The sequence below is a fragment of the Apodemus sylvaticus genome, chromosome 19 (assembly GCF_947179515.1).
Source record: "Apodemus sylvaticus chromosome 19, mApoSyl1.1, whole genome shotgun sequence".
NCBI lineage: Eukaryota > Metazoa > Chordata > Mammalia > Rodentia > Muridae > Apodemus > Apodemus sylvaticus.
Window position 1 is genome coordinate 24,883,932 of NC_067490.1, and position 23,407 is coordinate 24,907,338.

Genomic DNA, 23,407 nt, shown 5'->3' on the forward strand with positions numbered 1-23,407 from the left:
TAGTACACGGGCTGATTGAATTCAGGTTAGTAAAGCATTATGCAATCTATCTCTGGGATTTCTTAGTGAGGAAGGGTTGCTGATCGTTGTTGCTGAGGGCTAATGGGTTTGCACCTTTGTGATTGTGAACTCTTACTTTATATTCAGGTCTCTACTACACTGCCTGAGTACTAGTACATTCACGGCACATTGTGGTGTGTCCAGTGTCCTGAGCAGTTTTCAGTGAATGAGGAGTGCCTGGTTTCTGCCTTCTAGAACTCAGAATCTAGTGAAACAGTAGGATATGTTAAGTCCAAATTCATGGCAGTGCAGTGACTAGCAAATTCAGAGAGCCGGAGACAAAATAGAGCTTCACTTGGCAGAGACCGAAGAGATGACTCAGCTTAAGACCCAGCCCCAAGGCACCCAATGCCCTCTTCTGGTCTCCAAGGACAACAGAAGGCATGTGCACAACCACATAGACACACAAATATACACACAAAACCAGCAAAAGGGCTGGGAATAGCCATTTAAGCAAAAGCCCAGAACAGCTAAAGAAATTAATATAGTCTAAGTATTATGAACTATACATAGCTCTTGCTGTGGCCTTCCCTGAGGAAAACTGGTGAGTCAACACAAGGGCTTTCTGGGCTATGTTTTTTAAAGATACACTTATTTAATGTATATGAGTACACTGTAGCTGTCTTCAGACACACCAGAAGAGGGCATCAGATCCCATTATAGATGGTTGTGAGCCACCATGTGGTTGCTGGGATTTGAACTCAGGATCTTTGAAAGAGCAGTCAGTGCTCTTAACCACTGAGCCATCTCTCCAGCCCTAGCTTCTAAAAAGTCAGAAATCTTAGCTGGGCAGGGGTGACACACAACTTGAATCCCAACACTCAGGGAAGTAGATGAAAGTGGATCTCTGTGTTCTGTTCCAAGCCAATACATATATATGCATATACATACATACATACATACATACATACATATATATGTTCTTTCCTTGAATATTTTGCATTTTAGCCTTCTGAGGTTCACCTCAGACCCAAAGTCCAAAGCAGCAGTGCTCAAGATCTGAATCCAGAATTTCTTCCACTACACGCTGCTGTCTCCCCCAATTTTTTTTTTTTGTTTTGTTTTGTTTTTTGAGACAGGATTTCTCTGTGCAATACTGGCTGTCCTGGAACTCACTCTGTAGACCAGGCTGGCCTTGAACTCAGAAATCTGCCTGCCTCTGCTTCCCAAGTGCTGGGCTTAAAGGCAGGCACCACCACTGCCTGGCTTAAATTCTTTTTTTTTCTGTCTCCCCAAAGTTAGCATACATTACAATGGATCCATTTGGAAACATTTTCTTAGGGCCAGTGAGAAGACTCAGCCCATGTGGCACTTGCTACCTCTTGATGCAGGCTTGAAGAATCGGGCTCTATACCCAGAACCCACATAAAGAAGAGAGGGAGTCAGTTTCACCCTCATTTTCCAAACTACTATGATAAACTGTCTCCCAATTCCCGGAATCACTGCTTCTTCAGAAGAAGCTCCAAAATTTATTACTAGTGTGGTCGTGAAAAACTTTAATCCTAACATAGGCAGATCTCTGAGCTCTAGGTCAGGGCTCTGCAGTGAAAGCCTGACTCAACGTGCATTGTCACTGACCACTCAAGTGGACATTTTCTCTTACCCGATGAAAGTAGTGAACTGTCCAATTTAGACATCTTTGGGAGCGCATTTCTCCTCTCAAGGCCCTGTTATGGGGCTGAGTGTGCCCTCAAACCCAGTGATATTTGTCCATCTCTTACATGAGTCTATAACAGTGGTTCATCTTCTTGATGCTGCAACCCTTTAATGCCCCTTGTGTTGTGGTGACCCCTAATCATAAAATTAATTTTATTGCTACTTCATAACTGTAATTTTGCTATCGAATCTTTTTTTTGGGGGGGTGTCTTTTCTTTTTCTTTGATTTTGGTTTTTTTTTTTTTCCAAGACAGGGTTTCTCTGTATAGCCCTGGCTGTCCTGGAACTCACTCTGTATACCATAGACCAGGCTGGCCTCAAACTCAGAAATCCGCCTGCCTCTGCCTCCCAGAGTGCTGGGATTACAGGAGTGCGCCACCACCGCCCGGCTTGCTATCGAATCTTTAATGTAAATATTTGATATGTGACCCTTGGTAAAAGGGTCATGGAACCCCAACTGAGTAGCCACCCACTGCTTGAGAAACTTTGGTGTATAGTGCTTGAGGACAAGCAGGGCTTGGATGTTATTAGAATCCTGTCTGTTACTACAATAATGCCCAGGAAGTTTATAAAGTGCACACATGAATAAAGGGCCAAACTTTTCTGAACTGTGGTGTTTGTTTTGTTTTGTTATTTGGGCGTGGGGGAAGAGAGCTGTTGGGAATCTCATGTGTCTGGCTGGCCTTGAACTATATGCACCACGCTGGACTCGATAATCTACCACTTGCTCGTGAGTGCTGAGATTAGCGGCCTGCACCCCATACGCCCTGCCACTTCTGGTTCTTTTAAATTGTTCATATTGTTGTGCCGCATGTATAAGTGTCCTGGGTGCCACTGCGCGCGTGCGCGAAAAAGCCGCGCAGTTGGTTCTGTTTCCCAGGGATCACAGATTCAGGTCGCCAGGACTGAGATATCTCGCTGGTCCCTGGATGCCAGTGCTCACTTGGGTTTAGCTGTCACCTCCCATCAGTTTTGTTTTCCAGGGATCACAAATTCAGGTCGCCAGGACTGAGATATCTCGCTGGTCCCTGGATCCCAGTGCTCACTTGGGTTTAGCTGTCACCTCCCATCAGTTTTCTACAGGTGGCGTACTCGTCCCACGACTTTTCGTGGAAAAAAGTTGTCGGCTGGTAATCCCAGACTTGGGAAGTGGAGGCAGTAGGGTGAGATTCAAGGTCGTTATCCAAGTCTAGCCGGCTCTCACAGGGACGGTGGCAATCCGGCTGTAGTCACAACACGCAGAGCACCTCCACGCCGCACACACTAGTCTCACCAAAGCCGAGCGAACCGCAGCCACGCCGGTGCACGCCGCTTCCGCCGGATGCGCTCCGCTGCGGAAGTGACGACAGAGGCCGGGCAGAGAGGCGGTCCGCTGTCCCTGTCGCTCTCTCTCCTTTGCACGCGGTTGAGGAAGCCGGTAGGCCCGAGCAGCTCCTGCTGAATAATGCCGGGAAAACTCCGCAGTGCGTCCAAGGCGGGATCAGACGGGGCCGAGGAGAGCATGGAGACGCTGCCGAAGCCAAGCGAGAAGGTGAGCCTTGGGTCCCCGAGCGGGGTCGGCCCGCGCCCGGCCGGGCCGGGAGCGCGTGGCCGGCCGGCCCTGTGACACGCCGTGCCGGCTGGCCAGGCTTGAGAGTGCAGCAGGGGATGGCCGATCGCGTCACAGTGCGGACCGGAGCCGAGGACGGCAAAGCCTGAAACTCGCGCACATGGTCGGCATCTGCACTGACACACAAACAGTTCCTCCTTTTAAAAATGAAAAAAAAAAAAAAACCCAAAACAGGAAACGAGGTCGGCTAAGTGATCATCCTGTTATATAGAAGGATCTGCGTGAGCACTGTTAAATCGCCTTGGCTCTAATTCCTTGCATGAAAGTATTTAACTTGTGGCAGTCTCTAATGATCAAAGCAGGAGGGTTCGAAAATTATCCCGGAACTCCGATGTTGTACGGCTTAGTTGAGGTTTTTGCTGTCTCCGGCGACTTTTATTTGATTGGGTGGAAACCACCGGGAGCACAGCGTTCCGGGTTTTGCATCCGCGTGTTCAGCTGCGTGATCCTGAAGTCAGGAAGGAAGGAGGGACCTGACTGCGTGTTTATGTTCCAAACTCGACTTTCTGTTTATCACATACGTAACAGGTAGATGTTGAGCGGAGATATTGTTCATAATTCGTTATTTATAAGATGGTTTTTGTGGTACCAGGGACCAAACCTTGGGCCGCTCACGGATTGGCAGGTGCTGTCCCACTGAGTTGTAGCTCTAGCCCTTAGCCCAGCGGTTCTCAACCAGACAGATGGTCTGCGTATTAGACGTTTACATTATGATTCATAACGGTAGCAAAATTTGAAGTAGCAACGAGACAATTTTATGGCTGGGGGTCACTACAACATGACCATTTAGAAGGCTGAGAATCACTGCCTTAGGCCATGATTTGAGAATTTAGTCCATTGCTATTTAGTCCTGTGCTTACTGCCTGGGACACTGCTAGAGTATTTAGTAGGTGGGTGATAATCGATAAAATAATCGATAATAATCGATACAAATTTTCCACGATATGTTTAAATCGAACATTTAAATAAAGTCCAAATAAAGCTTCACATATCTAAATGATATATTGGGTGAAAAAAATTTTTGCTAGTTTTGTTCGTTTCATATAATGTCGACATGAACCTATAATGAAGTACAAATTTCTTGAGTGTTATATCATCTAGAAATTTTGGAGGGAAAAGAAACCTGCTTTTATGCCCGAGGACACACCAAGCTTTCTTTCATAGTTACCTTTTGGACAGTGCTTTGCTCACTGTTAGTGTGTGTTCCTGTACGGGGTGGATATGCTTGTCCCTGTGTGTGCAAGTTAGAGGTCAGTGTTAGGTGGGTACCTTCATTACTACTCACACCCCCAAGCCCCGCTCCCACCCATTCCGGGCAGTTTAGCCCTGGATAGTCTTGAACTTGTTCTGTAAACCAGGCTGGCCTCAAATTTAGAGATCCACCTCCCTCTTAACTTCTGAATGATGAGATTAAAGGAATATATCACCACTTCCCTGGCTTGCAGGGACACACACCTTTGGGGACAAAATTTCTCTCTGAATCTGGAGCCCTCTGATTCACCCAGGCTGGCTAGCTGCTCACTCCAGCCCTACCAGCTTGGGTGACAGGCATGTGCCACCACACCCATTTTTTTCCCAGTGGGTCCCAGACCTCAAGATAGCACTGTAAGCATTTTGCCCCCTGAACCATTTTTTGGAGTATATAATTTAGAGCCTTGGGAATCTCTCTCTCTCTTTTTTTTTTTTTTTTTTTTTTTTTTTTTGGTTTTTCGAGACAGGGTTTCTCTGTGTAGTCCTGGCTGTCCTGGAGCTCACTCTGTAGACCAGGCTGGCCTCGAACCTGCCTCTGCCTCCCAAGTGCTGGGATTAAAGGTGTGCGCCACCACACCCGGCGGGAATCTCTTGAACAAGAAAATTAGTTTTTGTTTTTTGTTTTTAAGTGGTGTGGACTTTTTTTTTTTTAAAGATATATTTATTTATTATATGTAAGTACACTTTAGCTGTCTTCAGACACTCCAGAAGAGGGTGTCAGATCTTGTTATGGGTGGTTGTGAGCTGCCATGTGGTTGATGGGATTTGAATTCAGCAAATTTTGGTAGAGTAGTCAGTGCTCTTAACCGCTGAGCCATCTCTCCAGCCTGAAAATTAGTTTTATAATGGGTGGCCAATGTGAGCTGAAGACATAGTTTGAAGAACTCTTTTATTCCCCCATGTTAATGACTATTGCAATATACTTCTTTCAGTTTTAGCTAAGAAGTGGTATTAAGCATACTGTGTGACTTGTTTTAAATTTAAAAAAATTTTTTTTTATTTTTAATTTTTTTTTGGTTATTTCGAGACAGGGTTTCTCTGTGTAGCCCCGGCTGTTCTGGAACTCACTCTGTAGACCAGGCTGGCCTTGAACTCAGAAATCCTCCTGCCTCTGCCTCCCAGAGTGCTGGGATTACAGGCATGCGCCACCACCGCCCGGCTTTTTTTTTTTTTTTTTTAATTAAAATTACATTAAGCCAGGTGTAGTAGCACATGATTTTAATCCTAGAAGGCACAGGCAGTCAGGTCTCTTCTGAGTTCGACACCAGCCTGGTTGTCGGAGTTCATTCCCAAGACAGCCAGAATTATAATTACATCATTCCTCCCCTCTCCTCCCTCCAACCCCTTACTTGTAATTCTCACCTTGCTCATTTCAAATTCGTGGTCTCCTTTTAAAGTGTTTGCGCACACATGTGCCCACACTCCTAAATTCAGTAGCTCAGTCCACATTACCTGTATGTGTATAATTTCAGGGTTGGTTGTTAACTTACACAGTGTTGAAATGCCTGTGTTTCCCACAAGTCTAAGTAGTCCTGAAGTAATCCAGAATTAACTGTATATGCAGTACAGCAGAGGCTTTATTGTTTATTGAGCTTTGTCTTTTATAAATTTCTAGAAATCTAGAAAAGAGAAGGCAAAATCTAAGACTGAAGAAGCAACAGAAGGAGTGGAAGAGGCCACTTCCTCCAAGGCGAAAGCAGTTAAAAAGAAAGGGCCTTCCGAAGATGACGTGGGCCCCCCTAAATCCAAGAAGGCCAAGAAGCAGGAGGAGGAGCCTCAAGATGACGCTCCTCCTAAAAGCAAATCCTCCAAGAAGAAGGAGCCCCTGGAGAAGACAGCAGCCTCTAAAACCAAAGAGATAGAAACTGAGGAGCCTTCCAAAGAAGAGGCAGAAGCTCCTAAGCCCAAGAAGACGAAGAAAGGGAAGGATACAAATGGAGACCCGGGAGAGAAAAGCCCCCGGCTGAAGAATGGGCTTTCCCATTCGGAACCAAAACCCAGCTCCCCTGATGCCGACGCTCCTGCTGAAGACAGTAGTAGCGAGACAGAGAAGGTAAGTAAGTGTGTGCCCATCCCTGCGTTGCGGCATCTGCGGGAGTTCATTCTCCCTCTTGTGTGTGGGTCCTGGGGTAGAACTTGTGGGCTTAAGGATAAATACCTTACCTGTTGTTGCTTGTCCCCCGTTCCCCCCCCACACACACACACACAAAGTTTACTAGGCTGTTTCCTTGAGTTCAGGGAAGCTGTTCTCCACTTGCCAAGTCAAGTGGGAGTTACTTGTGCTGAACTCTGTCCACTCTGGCACAGAGTTTTGTGATTGTCCAGAAGCCCGGCGAAGAGCAGCCCTGACTGGGTGTGTTGGCTCCTGCCTGAAGCCTAGCACCACGGAGGCTAAGGCCGAGGGTGCTGGCCAGGGTGCTGCACAATGAAATCCTGTCTCAAGAAAGGAAAGCCCTCATTCTCTGAAAGCTTCTGCTGAGGATCATGGTCAGTGTTAACAGAGTTTTCCTGACTGAAAAGTATCAAGAATATAGGAAAATTTACCCTGAAAGAAAGAAGCTTCCTAGAATGTTAGCTTCCCTCCCTCAGGAAACTACCAAGTACTCTGCAAGTAGAGGTAGCCAGTAGGCAGTTTTGATGTTTCCTTACAATATATTATATATATACAACATGTGAAGTGTATTTAATAGTTATATGCGTAGAATATATGCATAGAAACTTACTTTCTCATTCCTTTTCTACTAAGCATTAGGTTTAGTAATATTCTAGGTTTATTTTGTTATTTTTATATGTACGGGTGTTTTGCCTGGATGTGTATCTGTGAGCCTTGTTTGTGCCTGGTGCCCCTTGGATCCTCTGGAACTGGAGTTGGGGATGATTGTGAATTTCCGTGTGCATGCTGGGAGTCAAACCTGGAGCTCTGCAAGAGCAGCAAGTGCTCTTTACTGCTGAGCCACATCTCCAAACATTTGGGTTTTCTCTGTAAACTATATGAACTTTGGTAACCATTTGTTTTCTATTTTTAAGGTTTATTTTATATGTGTATGTCTTGTGTGTGTTGTTTGCCTGCTTCTTTCTATGTGTATATACCACACATGTGAACTCTGTTGCCCATTTGAGTTAGCATCCTCTGGAGTTGTACGTGGAATTAAACCTGGCTCCTCTGGTTTGGTTTGGTTCGGATTTTGAGACAGGGTCACTCTACATAGCCCCAGTTGTTTTAGAATTCATTATGTAGACCAGGCTGGCCTAGAACTCACAGAGCTCCATCTCCCCCAGTGCTGGGACTAAAAACATGTACTAGCACTTAGTTGTGTAAATAAGTGTATTCTTAATCAGTAATCAGTGATTGATCTCTCAGGTTCCCACTTTTTTAATACCCTTTTTAAAGCTTTCCTTGTGACAGGGTTTCTCTGTAGCCCTGGCTATTCTGGAACTCACTCTGTAGTCTAGGCTGGCCTTGAATTCAGAGATTTGTCCAAGTGCTGGATTAAAGCAGTGTGCTGCCTCCACTGCCTACCTTACTGGTGTTTTTTGTTTGTTTGTTTATTTTGGTTTTTTTGTTGTTTATTGAGACAGGGTTTCTGTGTAGCCCTAGCTGTCCTGGGACTCACTAGACCAGGCTGGCCTTGAACTCAGAAATCCTCCTGCCTCCGCCTCCCGAGCACTGGATGCCTGCGCCACCACTGCCCAGCTTTTTTGTTCGTTCGTTTTAATGATGAGACCTCACTTTGAATTCCTTGATAGCCTAGAACTCACGGAAATCTGCCTCTCAAATGCTAAGAATAAAGGCACACCTGGTGGGTCGAGACAGGGTCTTACTGATATATTTCCAAACTGGCCTCAAATTCACTGTACAGCACTGGATAGGCGTGTATCCAGAAGTTGGAGGAAACTTTGAGGAATCCTTTCTTTTTCTATCATGAGGTCTGTAGGTTGGCCGTGGTTGTCTTGTCAGGTTAGCCAGCGCTTTTACACACCACGCTGTCTCACCCACTCCTCTCTGATTGGTTTGTAAACTGATGTGTTTCCGTGAGCTTTTGTCTCTGGTGCGTGTACCATGGCCTCTGAGTGTGTGTGGGGGGGGCGGGCGGGGTGGACAACGTGTGGAGTCACTTCTCTGTCTGCCCTGTGGGTTCTGATAATCAAACTCCGTTCCTCAGGGTTAGACAGCAAATGCCTCTGCTCCAGAGCGGCTGAGGGATGGCTTCTCTCTCCAGAGGCTCCCTGCATTCTTTTGTGTGTGAATTACTGATTTCTGTGGTCTTTTGCTTTGACAGGAAATACCTGTGGAACAGAAAGAAGGGGCTTTCTCTAACTTTCCCATCTCTGAGGAGACTGTCAAGCTTCTCAAAGGTGAGGTCCAGAGTGTCATGTCTTAGCTCTCTGCTTGCTGAGTGGAGACCAGTTCTTCCTGCGGTGCACCTGTGCTACAGGGGAGGAGACCTGTGCCTTACACGGGGCTGTGCTGCTGGGGGTCAGTTACTAAAACATAGCTCACAATTGGAAGTGTAATGACCGCCATACTTTCCATGATCCCTGCCTCCTCTCCCATCTGAGGGTAATGTCCCCAGGGTGTCTTGGATCCTTTGTCTGTTCCAGTCAAGTAGTTCAGATGCTTCCCCTGGCACAGCACAGCATTGCAGAGGAAATGACTGGAGTCGTAGAGCCTCCGTTTTTAAAGTTCAGATGAGCTTGTGGGTGAGAGTTGACCAAAAGTAGTAATTACACTATTTAAATTACAATTAAAAGTTATTAAAAATATTTTCAGTCTAGTAGGTTTCTCACTACTAGGAATATATTGTCCCTGACTTTGTAGATGTTCATAAAAATGTAGAATCCAGGCTAGAGAGATGGCTCAGTGCTTAAGAGCACTGACTGCTCTTCCAGAGGTCTTGAGTTCAAATTCCAGCAACCACATGGTGGCTCACAACCATCTGTAATGGGGTCTGATGCCCTCTTTTGGGGTGTCTGAAGACAGTTACGGTATACTCATATACATAAGATGGATGGATAGGTAGGTAGGTAGATAGGTAGGTAGATAGGTAGGTAGATAGGTAGGTAGATAGATAGATAGATAGATAGATAGATAGATAGATAGATAGATAGATAGATAAGAAGGGGTAGAATCCCCTAATTCTGCAGGACCCCAAGTATGACTGTTTCAGTTGGGTTTGGTATTTTAGCAAAGCCTCCCTAACACCGAAGCTAAAATAAAGGTAACACGATTGATTCATTCACAGCTCGTGGGGTGAACTTCCTGTTTCCTATACAAGCCAAGACATTCCACCATGTGTACAGTGGGAAAGACTTAATTGCCCAAGCACGGACAGGAACCGGGAAGACATTCTCCTTTGCCATCCCTTTGATTGAGAAACTTCAAAGTGGGCTACAGGAGAAGAAGAGAGGCCGAGCCCCTCAGGTAACCATCTTAAGTGCATCACAGGCTCAGGGACAGCTCCCAGAACCTCTGAGGTCCTTGTCTCACCCAGTGTATCTGAGATAGGCTGAGGCGAGTCTTTGAGGATTGGCCATCAGCTCTGTGTGTCCTGTAGCGTGCTCCATGGCTGTGATCATCCATACTTACTAATGTTCATCTTGCCTTTGAGATGTTAGCTGCTGGCTCACAGGCCCGGGCCCAGGTGTTTGTTTTTGACATGATCTCTATTTGACTTGGTCTCTATAGGACTGGTCCCTAGCCTCAGAGATTCACTTACCTCAGCCTCTCGTGCTGGGCATATAAAGGTATGCGCTGCCACGACCGGCTTCTGCATCATTGTTTCTGCCGTTGCCCAGAATGTGCTGAGTGAGTGTAAAGAACTTGTCTACAAGGGTTGGGCCCTGCCTGCTGTAGTTTGAATTCAAGCTTGGTCTCGGTCTGGCCCTTGGACTCCAGTCATTTACTCCTTAATGTCTGCCTCAAAAGTTGTTGGGAACTAACTCTGAATAATAAGCAGAATGGACTTGTCAGGCCTAAGGCACGGGAAAACTGACATACCCGCTCATGGTGTGGGTGTAGCTCCTTTAGGTTGTTTTCTGGAACTCCGTAGATCCTCACTAGTTGTCTGGAGCAGCATCGTGTACACACCTACTTCTGATTGGTGTGACCACAGGCTCTTAGAACACTGCTTGGGGAGGTCTTAGCTCCGCGGAGTGTGTGAGACTGACCTCAGAGCACACGGTGACTGTTTCCGGGTATGACAGGATGCGTGGATGAACCGAGCATTGGGATTCTGGGGTGGCGGAGAGACCAATACTGCATGGCTCGGCTTTGAATCTTGGCTTCTCTCTTTTAGGTGCTAGTCCTCGCACCCACGAGAGAATTAGCCAATCAAGTGAGCAAAGACTTCAGTGACATCACCAAAAAGCTCTCAGTAGCTTGTTTCTATGGTGGAACTCCCTACGGTGGTCAGAGTAAGTACACTCAAAAGCGGGGGAGGCTGATGTAGGCGCCTCCTTAACCTGACGAGCGTCACATTGGGTTTCTCTCTTGCCTGCAGTGTAAGGATAGCGAAGAGCGCAGTCCTAGGTGAGAGTCTTGGTTTGGGTGGGTTTTTTGTTTTGTTTTTCGAGACAGGATTTCTCTGTGTACCTCTGGCTGTCCTGGAACTCACTGTGTAGACCAGGCTGGTCTTGAACTCAGAAATCCATCTGCCTCTGCCTCTGACTCCCAGAGTGCTGGGATTACAGGCGTGCGCCACCACTGCCCTGTGCACTGTTGACTAATGACTAACAGGACAGACCCAGGTTTCCATCTTGCCCCTTTTACATGTGTGTTTCTTGTAGCAGGTGGCCCCTTCCCACCTCCCCCCCACCCCCCATAAGCATCAGCCTAGGGTGTAGCCCCTGGGTGTGACTGATCCTTGACTGAGCCCATACTAGCTAGGTGTCCAAGTTGCCCACTTTTCCTGTTTGTGAAGGTCACATTACGGTTGGGTCCCTAGTGCAGTCTGTAGAATACGGTGGCAGCAGGCAGAAAAGCCTCCGATTGCTTCCATGTCAGGTGTTGGGTGTAGTGGGTGAGCGTCATAGTCTCGGGTTTCCTTGGAGTAGTCGCCCTTCTGTGCCCTCTCACTTTCTTATGCCCATTTAGTCATGCCACGGGAGGTAGGTACTGTTTTTAGTCTCCCGTGAGTGAGGGCTGAGTTCAAGAGCATTCTGAACTACATACTGATGCCCTGTCTCGAAGCAAACCAAAATAAAACTGTCTCTATTTCTCACTTATAGTCTGCCAGCCAAACTGGAAGTTCTTCTTGTGCCACTGGTTCTTGGTGGATCATTTTCCTATTGTGTTAGTGCGCTTGCCCAGTGGATGCACCTCCGGGATTGTTGCCGTCATTACTTATCACATACTACTGTGTAGCTGTGTAGTAATAATTTAGAATAAAATGTATTTAAATGGATTCTCCGCGCTTGATAAAAGGAGTTTTAAAACAAGGCATCTCTTTTCATTGCTGTTTGTCACAGTTGAGCGAATGCGGAGTGGGATTGACATCCTGGTTGGGACCCCAGGTCGCATTAAAGACCACTTGCAGAATGGCAAACTAGATCTCACCAAACTTAAACACGTCGTCCTGGATGAAGTCGACCAGATGTTGGATATGGGTTTTGCTGATCAAGTGGAAGAAATTTTATGTGTGGCATACAAGAAAGGTAAGTTCCGAATTTAAGGGACTGATGGAGGGGACCTAAGGAAGGCTCATGGTGAAATTGTCTTCTAGGAGATAATTAAGGACACATGAGAAAACTTGTTTTTCGATACAGGGTTTCTCAGTGTAGCCCTCATTATCCTGGAATTCAGTCTGCTCAAGGCTGGCCTTGAACTCAGATTCTTCTACCTCTGCTTCCTGAGTACTAGGATCAAAGGCATGTGCTAAACCTGCCTGGTTAAAATTTGGAATTAAAACAATTTTTTTTAACTTGGAAATTGAAAAAACAATTTGTCATAATTGGCAAAAGCTAGGGAGAATTAAAGAAAAGTGTCATATTCTACCAGTTTGATTCACTGTTCCTAACAGTTTTCAGTGTATTCCCGGTGTGTATGTACTAAATATAAATCAACTGTTAGTAATTAAAATTTTGTCAACTACCTACATAGTTTTACCCATTACTCCTTTCAGAGGGTTCTGGTCATAGTTGGAGCTCCACAGTACCTGGAATTGGTTCTAAACACAGATCTTTATAAGCAGAGCTACTGATTCAGCTGCAAAGAGCTCTGAACCTGTTCTATCAGCCTGTGCCCTTTGGGGCTTCTGAGAACAGTAGTGTTCCTAAATCCAGATGATCACATACATTGAGGGTCTTTTGTAATTTGGGGGTGTTGAGAATTGAGCTAAAGTCTTTGTCACTGGATTGTACCCCTAGCCCTAATTCTACATCCTTAAAATACTAAACTGCTATGGGATTTGTTTAGTTAGCGATCCATGCTGGTTGGTTCCTGGACTTCCAGGATTGGTTGTCCAGTTGGCGGGCCTCCTTCGTGGGATGGATTTCCTGTGTGAGTGAGAGAGAGCAAAGGCTGGAAACACACACCTTTGTCATTTGGGGATCCCTTATGATGACAGATCGTTTCGGGTTTGTGTGGTGGGAGTGTCTGGTTTTATTCTCGTGTCTTCGATGCATGGCTGCTTGCCAGCGGTCGGTGGTAATGGTGCTGCTGTGTGGAGATGCCAGGGGCGGTGGAGTTCTGTGTACGCAGGCTTGCTTGGATTATTCACACTGACTTCTTTTTCCCCTAAGATTCTGAAGACAACCCCCAAACATTGCTTTTCTCTGCAACTTGCCCTCATTGGGTATTTAATGTTGCTAAGAAATACATGAAATCTACATACGAACAGGTGGACCTGATTGGTAAAAAGACTCAGAAAGCAGCCATAACTGTGGAGGTAAATGATTCATTTAGTTGCCGGAATTAGTTAAATTGTCAGTCATTCTGTTTCCTGTCTGATAGTTTTAACAGTAGTAGGAAATACAAGTTCTTTTTCCAGATCACATTTCTTTTATGTATGGTCTCTGTGCTTTCTGGATTTCACCATTTAGCAGCCTGATTTCAGTCTTTGGAACCTTGTTTGAATTAGATAACCAAAGTGATCACATTTAGCGTTTAGCCACTAGGAGGCAGCAGAGCAGTCTGTGCATCATCTTGATGAATCTGCTTCATCTCAGGCTCCGGTACCTAGATGAATTCATTTCACCCAAGCACAGGCTTGTGCAGTAGTTATTACAGGCTGTATTTTAAGTGGATGAAGGGGAATTCTTGTCTTTTATTTGGTTTTCTGCAGGAGTCTGGGAAATAGTGTTTCCTGATTACATTAGAATGCAGTGAAGCCAGATGCTCTTTGGGAAAACACGAGAGGCCTGGAGACAGACCATGTTTATGTTGTTCCTGACTTTGGTTTATTTAGTTTCCTTTTTTTCCCCTCTAAACAGTGGTGGCAACAGTAAGGCCTGCATTTCCTTCCTGTACCAAACGTTAGCCATAAAAGTTGAGAAGGGAGTTGTAATGTCCACCTGGGCTTTTCTAAGTGTTGCTTCTTCTCTTCAGCATCTGGCCATTAAGTGTCACTGGACAGAGAGGGCAGCGGTGATTGGCGATGTGATCCGAGTGTACAGTGGCCATCAGGGGCGCACGATCATCTTCTGTGAAACCAAGAAGGATGCCCAGGAGCTATCGCAGAACACATGCATAAAGCAGGTTGGTCCTTCTCATCCTGGAAGCCTGGGGCTTCAAGGAGTCTTTACCTGGGACTCTGCTTTCGCTTTAGTTTTCAATTTTCCAGTGACTTTAGGTTGCCTTACCTTAGGGGAAGTGTCTCTCTCTGGTGGCCAGGGTTTATGTAATCCACCAGTCCTGCCTCATAGGTAGTGGTTCACGGGGAAAGCTACACTGTGGGTATAGTCTCCTTGGAGAGTGTAGTTAGAAACAGTTGATGGTTGAGGACTGCAAACAGTTCGAAGATTTTTCCATGTAAGCAGCAGGTGCGAGAAGACATCTGCTCTTCGTAAATAAAAGTTTTTTTTTTTTTTTTTAAAAAGAGGAAAGGTTTGGAGAGTGACTCAGTTGTAAGAGGGTTGTTAAGTTTGCTTTTCCCCAGGTCTTGAGTTCCCTGCAACCACATGGTGGATCATATCATCTATGAGATCTGATGTCATCTTCTGGTCTACAGGTGTACTTGCAGACAGCACTCATGCATAAAATGGATATATTTGAGAGAGACAGACAGACAGAAGCTTTCACTTTATGGTGTTTCCAGGAGTGTTTCCAAATTGAGCCCCTGGGCCTGTGGCGAGTGTTGTGTTACATCTGGGATTCTGAATTCTGAGGTCAGGTTATTTCTTTGGCAGGATGCCCAGTCCTTACATGGCGACATTCCTCAGAAGCAAAGGGAGATCACTCTGAAGGGTTTCCGAAATGGCAATTTTGGAGTTTTGGTAGCGACCAATGTTGCTGCTCGAGGGTTAGACATCCCTGAGGTCGACTTGGTTGTTCAGAGCTGCCCACCAAAGGTTTGTTTGGTCTTTGTTTCTTTGTCATGGAACAGCAATATAGACTTACTGCTTTTGTTTGGTTGGGTTACTAAAAGTCGCTTCATTGACTTTGATGGAGTTGTCAGGCCCTTTCCGATTTTCGGGAATTCTATTTACGGTGGGTGGGAAGAAAGAGGGAGATTAAAATGAATTTTGCTGGGCGGTGGTGGCATAGGCCTGTAATCCCAGCACTTAGGAGGCAGAGGCAGGCGGATTTCTGAGTTCGAGGCTGGCCTGGTCTATAGAGTGAGTTCCAGGACAGCCAGGGCTACACAGAGAAACCCTGTCTCAAAAATAAAATAAATAAATAAATAAATAAATAAATAAATAAATAAATAAATAAATAAATAATTTTTAATGCTTTTCCTGCAGCCACTTGAAGTTTGGGCTTAGACATAACCTGGCTACACAGAGAAACCCTGTCTCAAAAATAAATAAATAAATAAATAAATAAATAAATAATTTTTAATGCTTTTCCTGCAGCCACTTGAAGTTTGGGCTTAGACATAACCTAGCTACACAGAGAAACCCTGCCTCAAAAATAAATAAATAAATAAACAAATAAATAAATAATTTTTAATGCTTTTCCTGCAGCCACTTGAAGTTTGGGCTTAGACATAACCTGGATCTTTGCACACAGGATAGGGACCGCTCTGAGCAGTTTTGTTCCTGAGCACTGCACAGACTCCCTGATCTTTGTCCTTTCACTCACATGCTTGGTTTCCACAGGATGTGGAGTCTTACATTCACCGTTCGGGGCGGACAGGCAGAGCCGGAAGGACAGGGGTTTGCATCTGCTTTTATCAACACAAAGAAGAGTACCAGTTAGCGCAAGTGGAGCAGAAGGCGGTAAAGTGATTTCCAAACTTGTATTCAGCACTTGCGAGGCTCTGGAGGCAGAGTCAACCCTTGACGCCATGGCGGTCCACGGTAGAGGGCCTGCTGACTAACTTGCATTTGAAGATGATACATTTGTACATGTGAAAGACAAGTCTTTCGTAATAGTGTGAATATGACCGGAAATACTGCAGGAGGTTAGACTATGGGGAGACAAGGGTAGAAAGGAGCATTGGAAGTATAAAGGGACCTGGTGTGTGTGGTACATGTAGCTACGACACTTGAGAGGCTGAGGCAGGAGGATCACTGTGGTTTGAGACCGTTATTGAAGGGGAAGGAGAGACTAAGTTTCCTTACAAAACTGATAATTCTGTAGATAATCCTCTGTCTACAGATGAGAAAAGCATCAGACAAATCTCGCATCATGGCTCAGCCTAGAACGGAGCTCCTTAGAACTATTAATCTGGGAAAGGCACAGAGTAGAGCGGTTTATTTGATAGAATCAAGAAATAAGTTACTTAACCTCAGTAGAAACAATAATCTTTGTACATGGAATTGTGGTTTGTTTTCTTGTAGGGAATTAAATTTAAACGGATAGGTGTTCCTTCTGCAACAGAAATAATAAAAGCCTCCAGCAAAGATGCCATCAGGTACAGTCTATACCGCCACCGAGGTCTGTTTTGATGCTGCTTCTTTGACCTTTAATGTTTCTATTTTGTTTGTTTTTTTGAGTGTGTGTGTGTTTTTGGTTTTTTTTGTTTTTTTGTTTTTTTTTTGTTGTTGTTGTTGTTGTTTTTTTTTTAATGAGGACTGGAGAGCTGGCTCAGTGGTTAAGAGCACTGGCTGCTCTTCCCGAGGTTCTGAGTTCTATTCCCAGTGGCTGATAACCATGATCATCCAGGATTTCGTAGGAAGTTCGTTTGTACTGAAGCATATAGTTTGAATGGGTAGTAAGTAGGCAAGGGACTCTACAGGTAAAGGAGGCTAGGAGGGCTTGGGGATCTTCTCCAAACCGCATTTAAGTTGATTTTATCATAGCATGTCTTCCTTAAGGACCTGTGGTACCTTGGGGTACCATGGCATGCTAACTAGTTCAAAAATTATAGACTTGGTGACCGGCAAGAAGAGGCAGATTCTAGTAGTGGGTAAGAAATGACCTTTGAGGTGCCAGCCCTTTGCTGGCGCAGCTCACACTACCTAGCATGCGGATGTGCTGATTTGTTACAGAGACAAGACCAGGCCAGCCTGCAGCAGTACAGCTGACACCTGCTGTGGAGCACCTGTGCAAAGTGCAGAATGTAACTGGCTGTGGTGGTGTCTGCTTCTAAAAGTAACAGCATGTGCTTGTTAGTGACCAGTGTTTTGTTTTGAGTTAAATACTTTATATTCTCTCATTTAAAGGCAGTATGGGCGCTGGGCGTGGTGAAGCTTGTCTGGAATCCCAGCAGGATGACTGTGTCAGGCCAGTCTGCTCTGCAGAGCAGGTTTCAGGCAGATGGATTTCTGTCCCAAAGGGTACAATAAAAGCAGACAAGTGTGCTATGGAACCCCATTGTGTCTTATGCTGAGAACAGAGTTTCACATCCCAAGAGTGCCTGGAGCTCAGTGTAGTAGAAGATGGCCTTGAACTTGATCCTCCCTCCTGCCTCCACGTCCTCAGTGCTGGGAATGTGGCAGCACCTCCAATTTATGTAGTGCTGGGGATTGAACCCAGGACCTCTTCACGCCAGCATAGCTCCAGTGTACTAATACCCTTCCTGAAGCTCATCTGTCACTGAAGTGCTTGTCTCACTGTCACACAGGCTCTTGGATTCGGTGCCTCCCACTGCCATTGGCCATTTCAAGCAGTCGGCCGAGAAGCTCATTGAGGAGAAGGGAGCTGTAGAGGCCCTGGCGGCTGCCCTGGCCCACATCTCAGGGGCCACGTCGGTCGACCAGCGCTCCCTGATCAACTCGCAAGCGGTAGGGTTTTGGTACTTTAATGTATAGGGACAGAATAGATGGCTGTTTGCCAGGGGTGTGTTGGAAGAAGAAACTGACTGCTATGGGTAATAGTTTACTTCAGTTTTCTTTTAAACGAAGGGCCAGTGAGACTCAGCAGGTAACAGCCTGCCATCTACCTCACAACCATCTCAATCCCATTTCCAGGATCCTTGTAGCTGAGGGAGAGGTTTCTGAACCTGATGATTCCCTAGCCCTACACATGAGCTAACAGCACATAACAGAGTTGAAATATGCTAAAACCGTTGCTGAGTGACGTGGCACCCGCCCGTCTATGTCCCCGCACTAGGAGACAGGACAGGCAGGGCTACACAGAGGAAGCCTGTCTTGATAAACCAAACAAAAAAGTGCTAGAACTGAATTAAAATGCCCTAACTTGAAGGTTGCAGTGGTGAATTCCTTTGACATTTGAAATCCCATGTGTTTATTGATTGTAGACCCATGTGGCACAAGAAGTAGACTGATAATCAATTCCCTGTGCTCGACTAGTCCCCTCCAGTGCAGATCCTTTAGAAAGCTAAGGACTGGGTACTGATGTCTTCCTAGGACCGCCCCAGTCCACTGGCAGAGAACATTGGGGAGCGAGTGGGGTGCTGTCAGGGAGCACTTCCTCAGAAGTCCTTCCCTCCCCAGGGCAAGAGCTTATGCTGCGCATTGGTTTTCAAGACTCAGTTTATGCATTTCTCCCTAAGGGCTTTGTCACCATGATCCTGCGGTGCTCCATTGAGATGCCCAACATCAGCTATGCTTGGAAAGAACTTAAGGAGCAGCTGGGCGAGAGCATCGACGCCAAAGTGAAGGGCATGGTCTTCCTCAAAGGAAAGCTGGTGAGTGCCGGGATGGTGGCCAGGGTGCGCCCTCTCCCTGCCTGGTGGGTGCTGATCTCCCAAGCTGTCTACAGCCAAAGCTGCACACAGTGCCAGACTGCTCTCCTGCCGTCCTAAAGCAGCTCAGGTCGGTATTTTGAGTTCAAGTTTGAAACTTAAAGCCTTAGCACCCAAACTTTTAAGCTGGCTACGTTTATGGGAAAGGAGAATAAAAAGGGTAGATAAGTATTATTGGACAAAAGTTCAGACTGTGGGGTTCGTTTGTGGTCTTTTTTCTTTCTTTTTCTTTTTCTTTTTCCTTTTTTTTTTTTTTTGAGACAGGGTTTTCTAGTTTTTTGGTTTGTTTTTTTTTTGTTTTTTTTTTTTTTTTTAACATGCATTGGTGTTTTGCCTGCATGTATGTCTGTGAGAGGGTGAGCCACAAGACAGTTGCAAGTTGCCATGTGGAATCAAATGCTCATCCTCTGGAAGAGCAGTCAGGGCTCTTATCCACTGAGCCATCTCTCCAGCCTTTGGGGGGGCGGTTTGTTTGTTTGTTTCTTCGAGACAGGGTTTCTCTGTGTCTGTGTAGCCCTGTCTGTCCTGGAACTCACTCTGTAGATGGCCTTGAACTCAGAAATCCACCTGTCTCTGCCTCCAAGTGATGGGATTACAGGCGTGCACGGCTCCCTCTGTGGTCACACAAACACACACATGTACACTCGGAAAACCCAGAGCCCAGTACTAGGTAAACATGTTTGTAGGTGGGTAATGCCTGTTCAGAGAACCCATGAGCCATCTTCCAGAAGCCGAGGGTAAACATGTACCAGCCCCCCATCACCACCCCTAGCACCCTGAACTGTAGGATACCAAGCACACTGTACCTCATTCCCAGTGAGGGTTGACCTTGGTTACTATCTTAGGGTTTCATTGCCGTGAAAAGACACCGTGACCAAGGCAACTCTTCTATAAGGTGGACATTTAATTGGGACTGGCTTACAGTCCCTCATCATCACGTGGGGACCGTGCACTGCAGGCCAACCTTCCTTGTGCTGGAGGAGCCAAGAGTTCTACATCTTGATCCAAGAGGCAGCCAGGGGACAGCTCACATCTATAGCAGTCGGGTGGAGAGTCTTGTGCACTGGAAGGAGCGTGAACATTAGACCTCAGCCCGCCTACACAGTGACACTTTCCCCAACAAGGCCACCCCTCCTAATAGTGCCTCTCCCCATGGGCCAGGCATGTTGAAACAAACCAGCACGTCACTGAGCTCAGACCCCTGGTAGCTTCCCAGTCCTTACTAGAGTGGTGGCGTTCTGGGGGCTCTGACTGCTTACTCTGCACGGCCTCCAGCCTTGACCTACTCAAGGGCAAACCTTTCTGATACTGAATGCCCAGTGTGCTGGAAAGGCCCATGCATGCCAGAGTCCCTCAGCACCTGACTGATATGCTGTGCTGGTTAAATCCCTGGGTGGAAAGCATAACTCGGCTGTGTCATTACAGGAATAATTTGGTGCCGTTGGCGCGTCCCCCCTCCCCCCGACTGAGAAGGAACTTGCTTATCATCAAAGATCTGACAATGTAGACAGAATCCCTTTTCTAGTATTCTCACAGAAAGCTGAATTAGGAAAAACTAGAATCAGCAAGGGAAGATAATGTAATTTTCTGCTTTTTGTTGTGTCATTCTGACTCTGGGTTAGCACAGTACACTAGCCAAGAATACCTGCTCAGACCCTTCCCCTCCTGATCTTAGGAGCTTGAGCTAGCCATGCTCTAGGGTCCATTTTTCCCCAGGGCCTGCTACTGTTTGTGTTTTGATGAATCCGTGTTGCTTGGATTAACTCTTCCTCCTTTGGTTTTTAGGGAGTTTGTTTCGATGTCCGCACTGAAGCAGTCACAGAGATACAGGTATTTTCTTTTTGCTTTTACTGGTTGTAGACCATACAGTGTTCACTGTGAAAGCAGAATGCCAGTGTGGGCTGCCGAGAGCCGTCTCCCTGGGCTGCTGTGGGGCCCGCATCTGCAACCCTGCTCTTTGCAGGGCGCTCCCCTGCGCACTAGCGCTGGGCCCAGACAGCTGCAGCAAATTCAAAGTGCAGAAGCAGACTGGCTTCAGAAGACTTGTCCCCCACTAACCACATGGCTTTGGTTCTAGCAGCTTTTTAAACACTTGGTTGACAGCATGTTCCTTAGAGACGAGACAATTAGTTTTTCTGTAGCTCTACCAGATTTAATAAAACCGTGGAACAAACCTTCCACCCACAGGAGAAGTGGAATGATTCAAGACGTTGGCAGCTCACTGTGGCCACCGAGCAGCCAGAGCTGGAAGGACCTCCAGAAGGCTATCGAGGCAGCAGGGGTCAGCGGAATGGCGGCCGCGGTGCTTTCAGAGGACAGCGGGGTGGAAGCAGGAACTTCCGGGGACAGGGACAGCGAGGAGGAAGTAGAAACTTCCGAGGACAGCGACCGGGGGGTGCCAACAAAGGCCAGAAACGGAGTTTTAGTAAAGCATTTGGTCAGTGAGTAGAGGCCAGAGGAACTGTTTCCACTGTGGACACCAGGGCCCGGCCTGCTGTCAAAGCCCCAGTGCCTCCTTCCTTCCTTCCTTCCTTCCTTTTTTATCATTTCTCAGCCCACCCTTCCTTGCAGAGAGAGGCTTCTGAAATGTCTGTCTGACCATCATAAACTGTCTGCATTTTGAAAAGGGATAAGAATTCACTGCATCATTTTCCAACATACTTCTAGATTTACAGAGTAAAACCAACCATGGACCTGCCTGTCTGTGTGTGTTGATCTTGTAATTTCATCTTTGTGTGTGTGCGTGTGCTCACTGGGACCTGACCTCAGAACCTCACACATGCAGAGCATGCATGCGTCCTATAGTAAACTGCATCTCTTGTCCCATCCATGTCTCCTGCTCAGATCCTACAAAGAAAGTCCCTAAGGGGTGCCTCAGTCTCTGGAGGATTATTTTTGCATTTTTTAGCATCCTGGACTCTAAACAGTTGCTGTGTCCATGTGTGAGCTGAGGTTTGATACTGAGCAGTGTTTTTCAAGAGCTTTTCAGACTTAGCTGATTTGAATAGTTTGTGCCAGGCCCTGGATGCTGAGGGAAGAACACAGACAGCTTCCACTCTACAGCATCTTCACACTGTTTCTCATTAGGTGATTTCTGTTCCAGTGAATTCTTCAGACAAGTGTATATAGAATTACATTTTCATAGGATCCAATGGCTATAAAGTTCAGGCCCAAATGCCTAACATGCCTAGATTTTTTTCGTCAGTAATAAGACTGGATAAAACAGTATCCGATTTTTGGAAGCACTTGTATCCCATTTTTGGAAGATTGATTTACCAAGAAGAAATAAAGGGAGCATGGGGCTCATTTGGTGTTGCTGAAAACTGTCTCACAAAAGCCCCAGAGATGTCGTTGATCTTGACAGGTGAGGAGCTGGAGAAGCGTGCTCAGTGGTGAGCGCTTCCTGAAGGGACTGTCTACTAGTATGCAGTCTGGGGCCTTTAAAGGGCAGTGTGGGACAAGTTTGTTTTCAGTGGCTTGCATCTTAAACCACAACAAAAAAAATCTATTTCTGTTAAGCAACTTCTCCATTGAAAAATTTATCACGGCTCAGAGAATCCTTCTCCTACAAACTGCCATTTTATATGCTGTTGCTTTGAGGGAACTGACGTGTATGAAGCCCCTGCCTGCTGCTCGCTGTCATCTGGAAACATCTCACCTAGCGCAGAAGCTTTCATGCAGGGATCTTAGAACAGGCTTGGAAGAAAAGTCAGAACCACACACTCTGTTTTTTTGTTGTTGTTTTCCTTAATTCAACTGTTTGTATCAACTAAGACCTTCAGTTTAGTATGGCTCTTCCCTCCTAACTGGCCTTACCAGAACCCCTGGCAGCAAAGGGCTCTGACAACCAAATCAGCTCCTGGCGGGCAGTTGAAGCAGCACCCTTTCTTCTGTTTAGATTCAGTTTTGCTCATCAACATTGACATCTTCTATGCTCAGGAATCTTTGGGATTTCTGTCTTTGTTGATAACTCTGTGGCTTGTAATAAAATACTGCTGTGATTTAATGAATCATTTCACTATTGGGATAAGAATTTGCCATTTCAAGAAGATGAAAGAACATGCTGGCTTTATTTTTAGGAGAGGCTAAAACATTTTGAATTAATTGGTTACCCTATAGAAAAATAATCTGTCATAAACTGAACAGTGAAGGGGAAGAAGGGAAGAATTTAAATTGACACAATTTAAATAAAACATGGCTTGTCAAACAAATGAGAAGTTTCTTTTGGATTGCAGAAACTAAACAGTATATGTATAATTCAACTATTATTTGGTTTAAATGGACTTATTGGGAAATGTTATCATTTTTACTATTTTCTACAGAGAAAATATTTTCCAGTTTATCATATAACTCTGGACTTTGGAAACCCGTTTTTATGTTCCAGCTGTCTATGTAGTTGTTTCTCTGAAATTGTACATAAAATGTTTTTACATTAAAATTACTGTATAAAGTACTGCGTTATGTCATAATAAAGATACCAATGCTTTATATTTAGTTTTTGATGGCTTTTATTTTCTAAAACAAAAATAGCTTTACATTTTTATAACTGACTGCTAGGTATACAAATCTAGTAAAAATTGGG

The 23,407-nt window shown here is 45.7% G+C and overlaps 1 protein-coding gene across 1 annotated transcript; it reads left to right on the top strand.

Annotated features, from left to right (window-relative positions):
- The first annotated feature begins 3,061 nt into the window (after positions 1 to 3,061).
- On the top strand, positions 3,062 to 23,313 carry Ddx21 (DExD-box helicase 21). The gene is made up of 15 exons (XM_052164640.1): positions 3,062 to 3,247; positions 6,192 to 6,629; positions 8,857 to 8,932; positions 9,820 to 9,998; positions 10,873 to 10,990; positions 12,044 to 12,229; positions 13,316 to 13,461; positions 14,121 to 14,270; positions 14,921 to 15,082; positions 15,833 to 15,952; positions 16,517 to 16,590; positions 17,743 to 17,902; positions 18,634 to 18,768; positions 20,611 to 20,655; positions 21,013 to 23,313. Exons 1-15 carry the CDS (start codon positions 3,161 to 3,163, stop codon positions 21,268 to 21,270), a joined length of 2,334 nt encoding a protein of 777 aa, XP_052020600.1. The 5' UTR covers positions 3,062 to 3,160; the 3' UTR covers positions 21,271 to 23,313.
- Positions 23,314 to 23,407: the final 94 nt, after the last annotated feature.

What these genes read in the sequence shown, in the direction of transcription:
- Ddx21 (XM_052164640.1), top strand. Translation starts at nt 3,161, where the DNA reads ATGCCGGGAAAACTCCGCAGTGCGTCCAAGGCGGGATCAGACGGGGCC. An exon ending in TTCAGAGCTGCCCACCAAAG is followed by an intron (nt 15,083 to 15,832) that starts GTTTGTTTGGTC and finishes TGGTTTCCACAG; the next exon opens with GATGTGGAGTCTTACATTCA. An exon ending in TCCAGCAAAGATGCCATCAG is followed by an intron (nt 16,591 to 17,742) that starts GTACAGTCTATA and finishes ACTGTCACACAG; the next exon opens with GCTCTTGGATTCGGTGCCTC.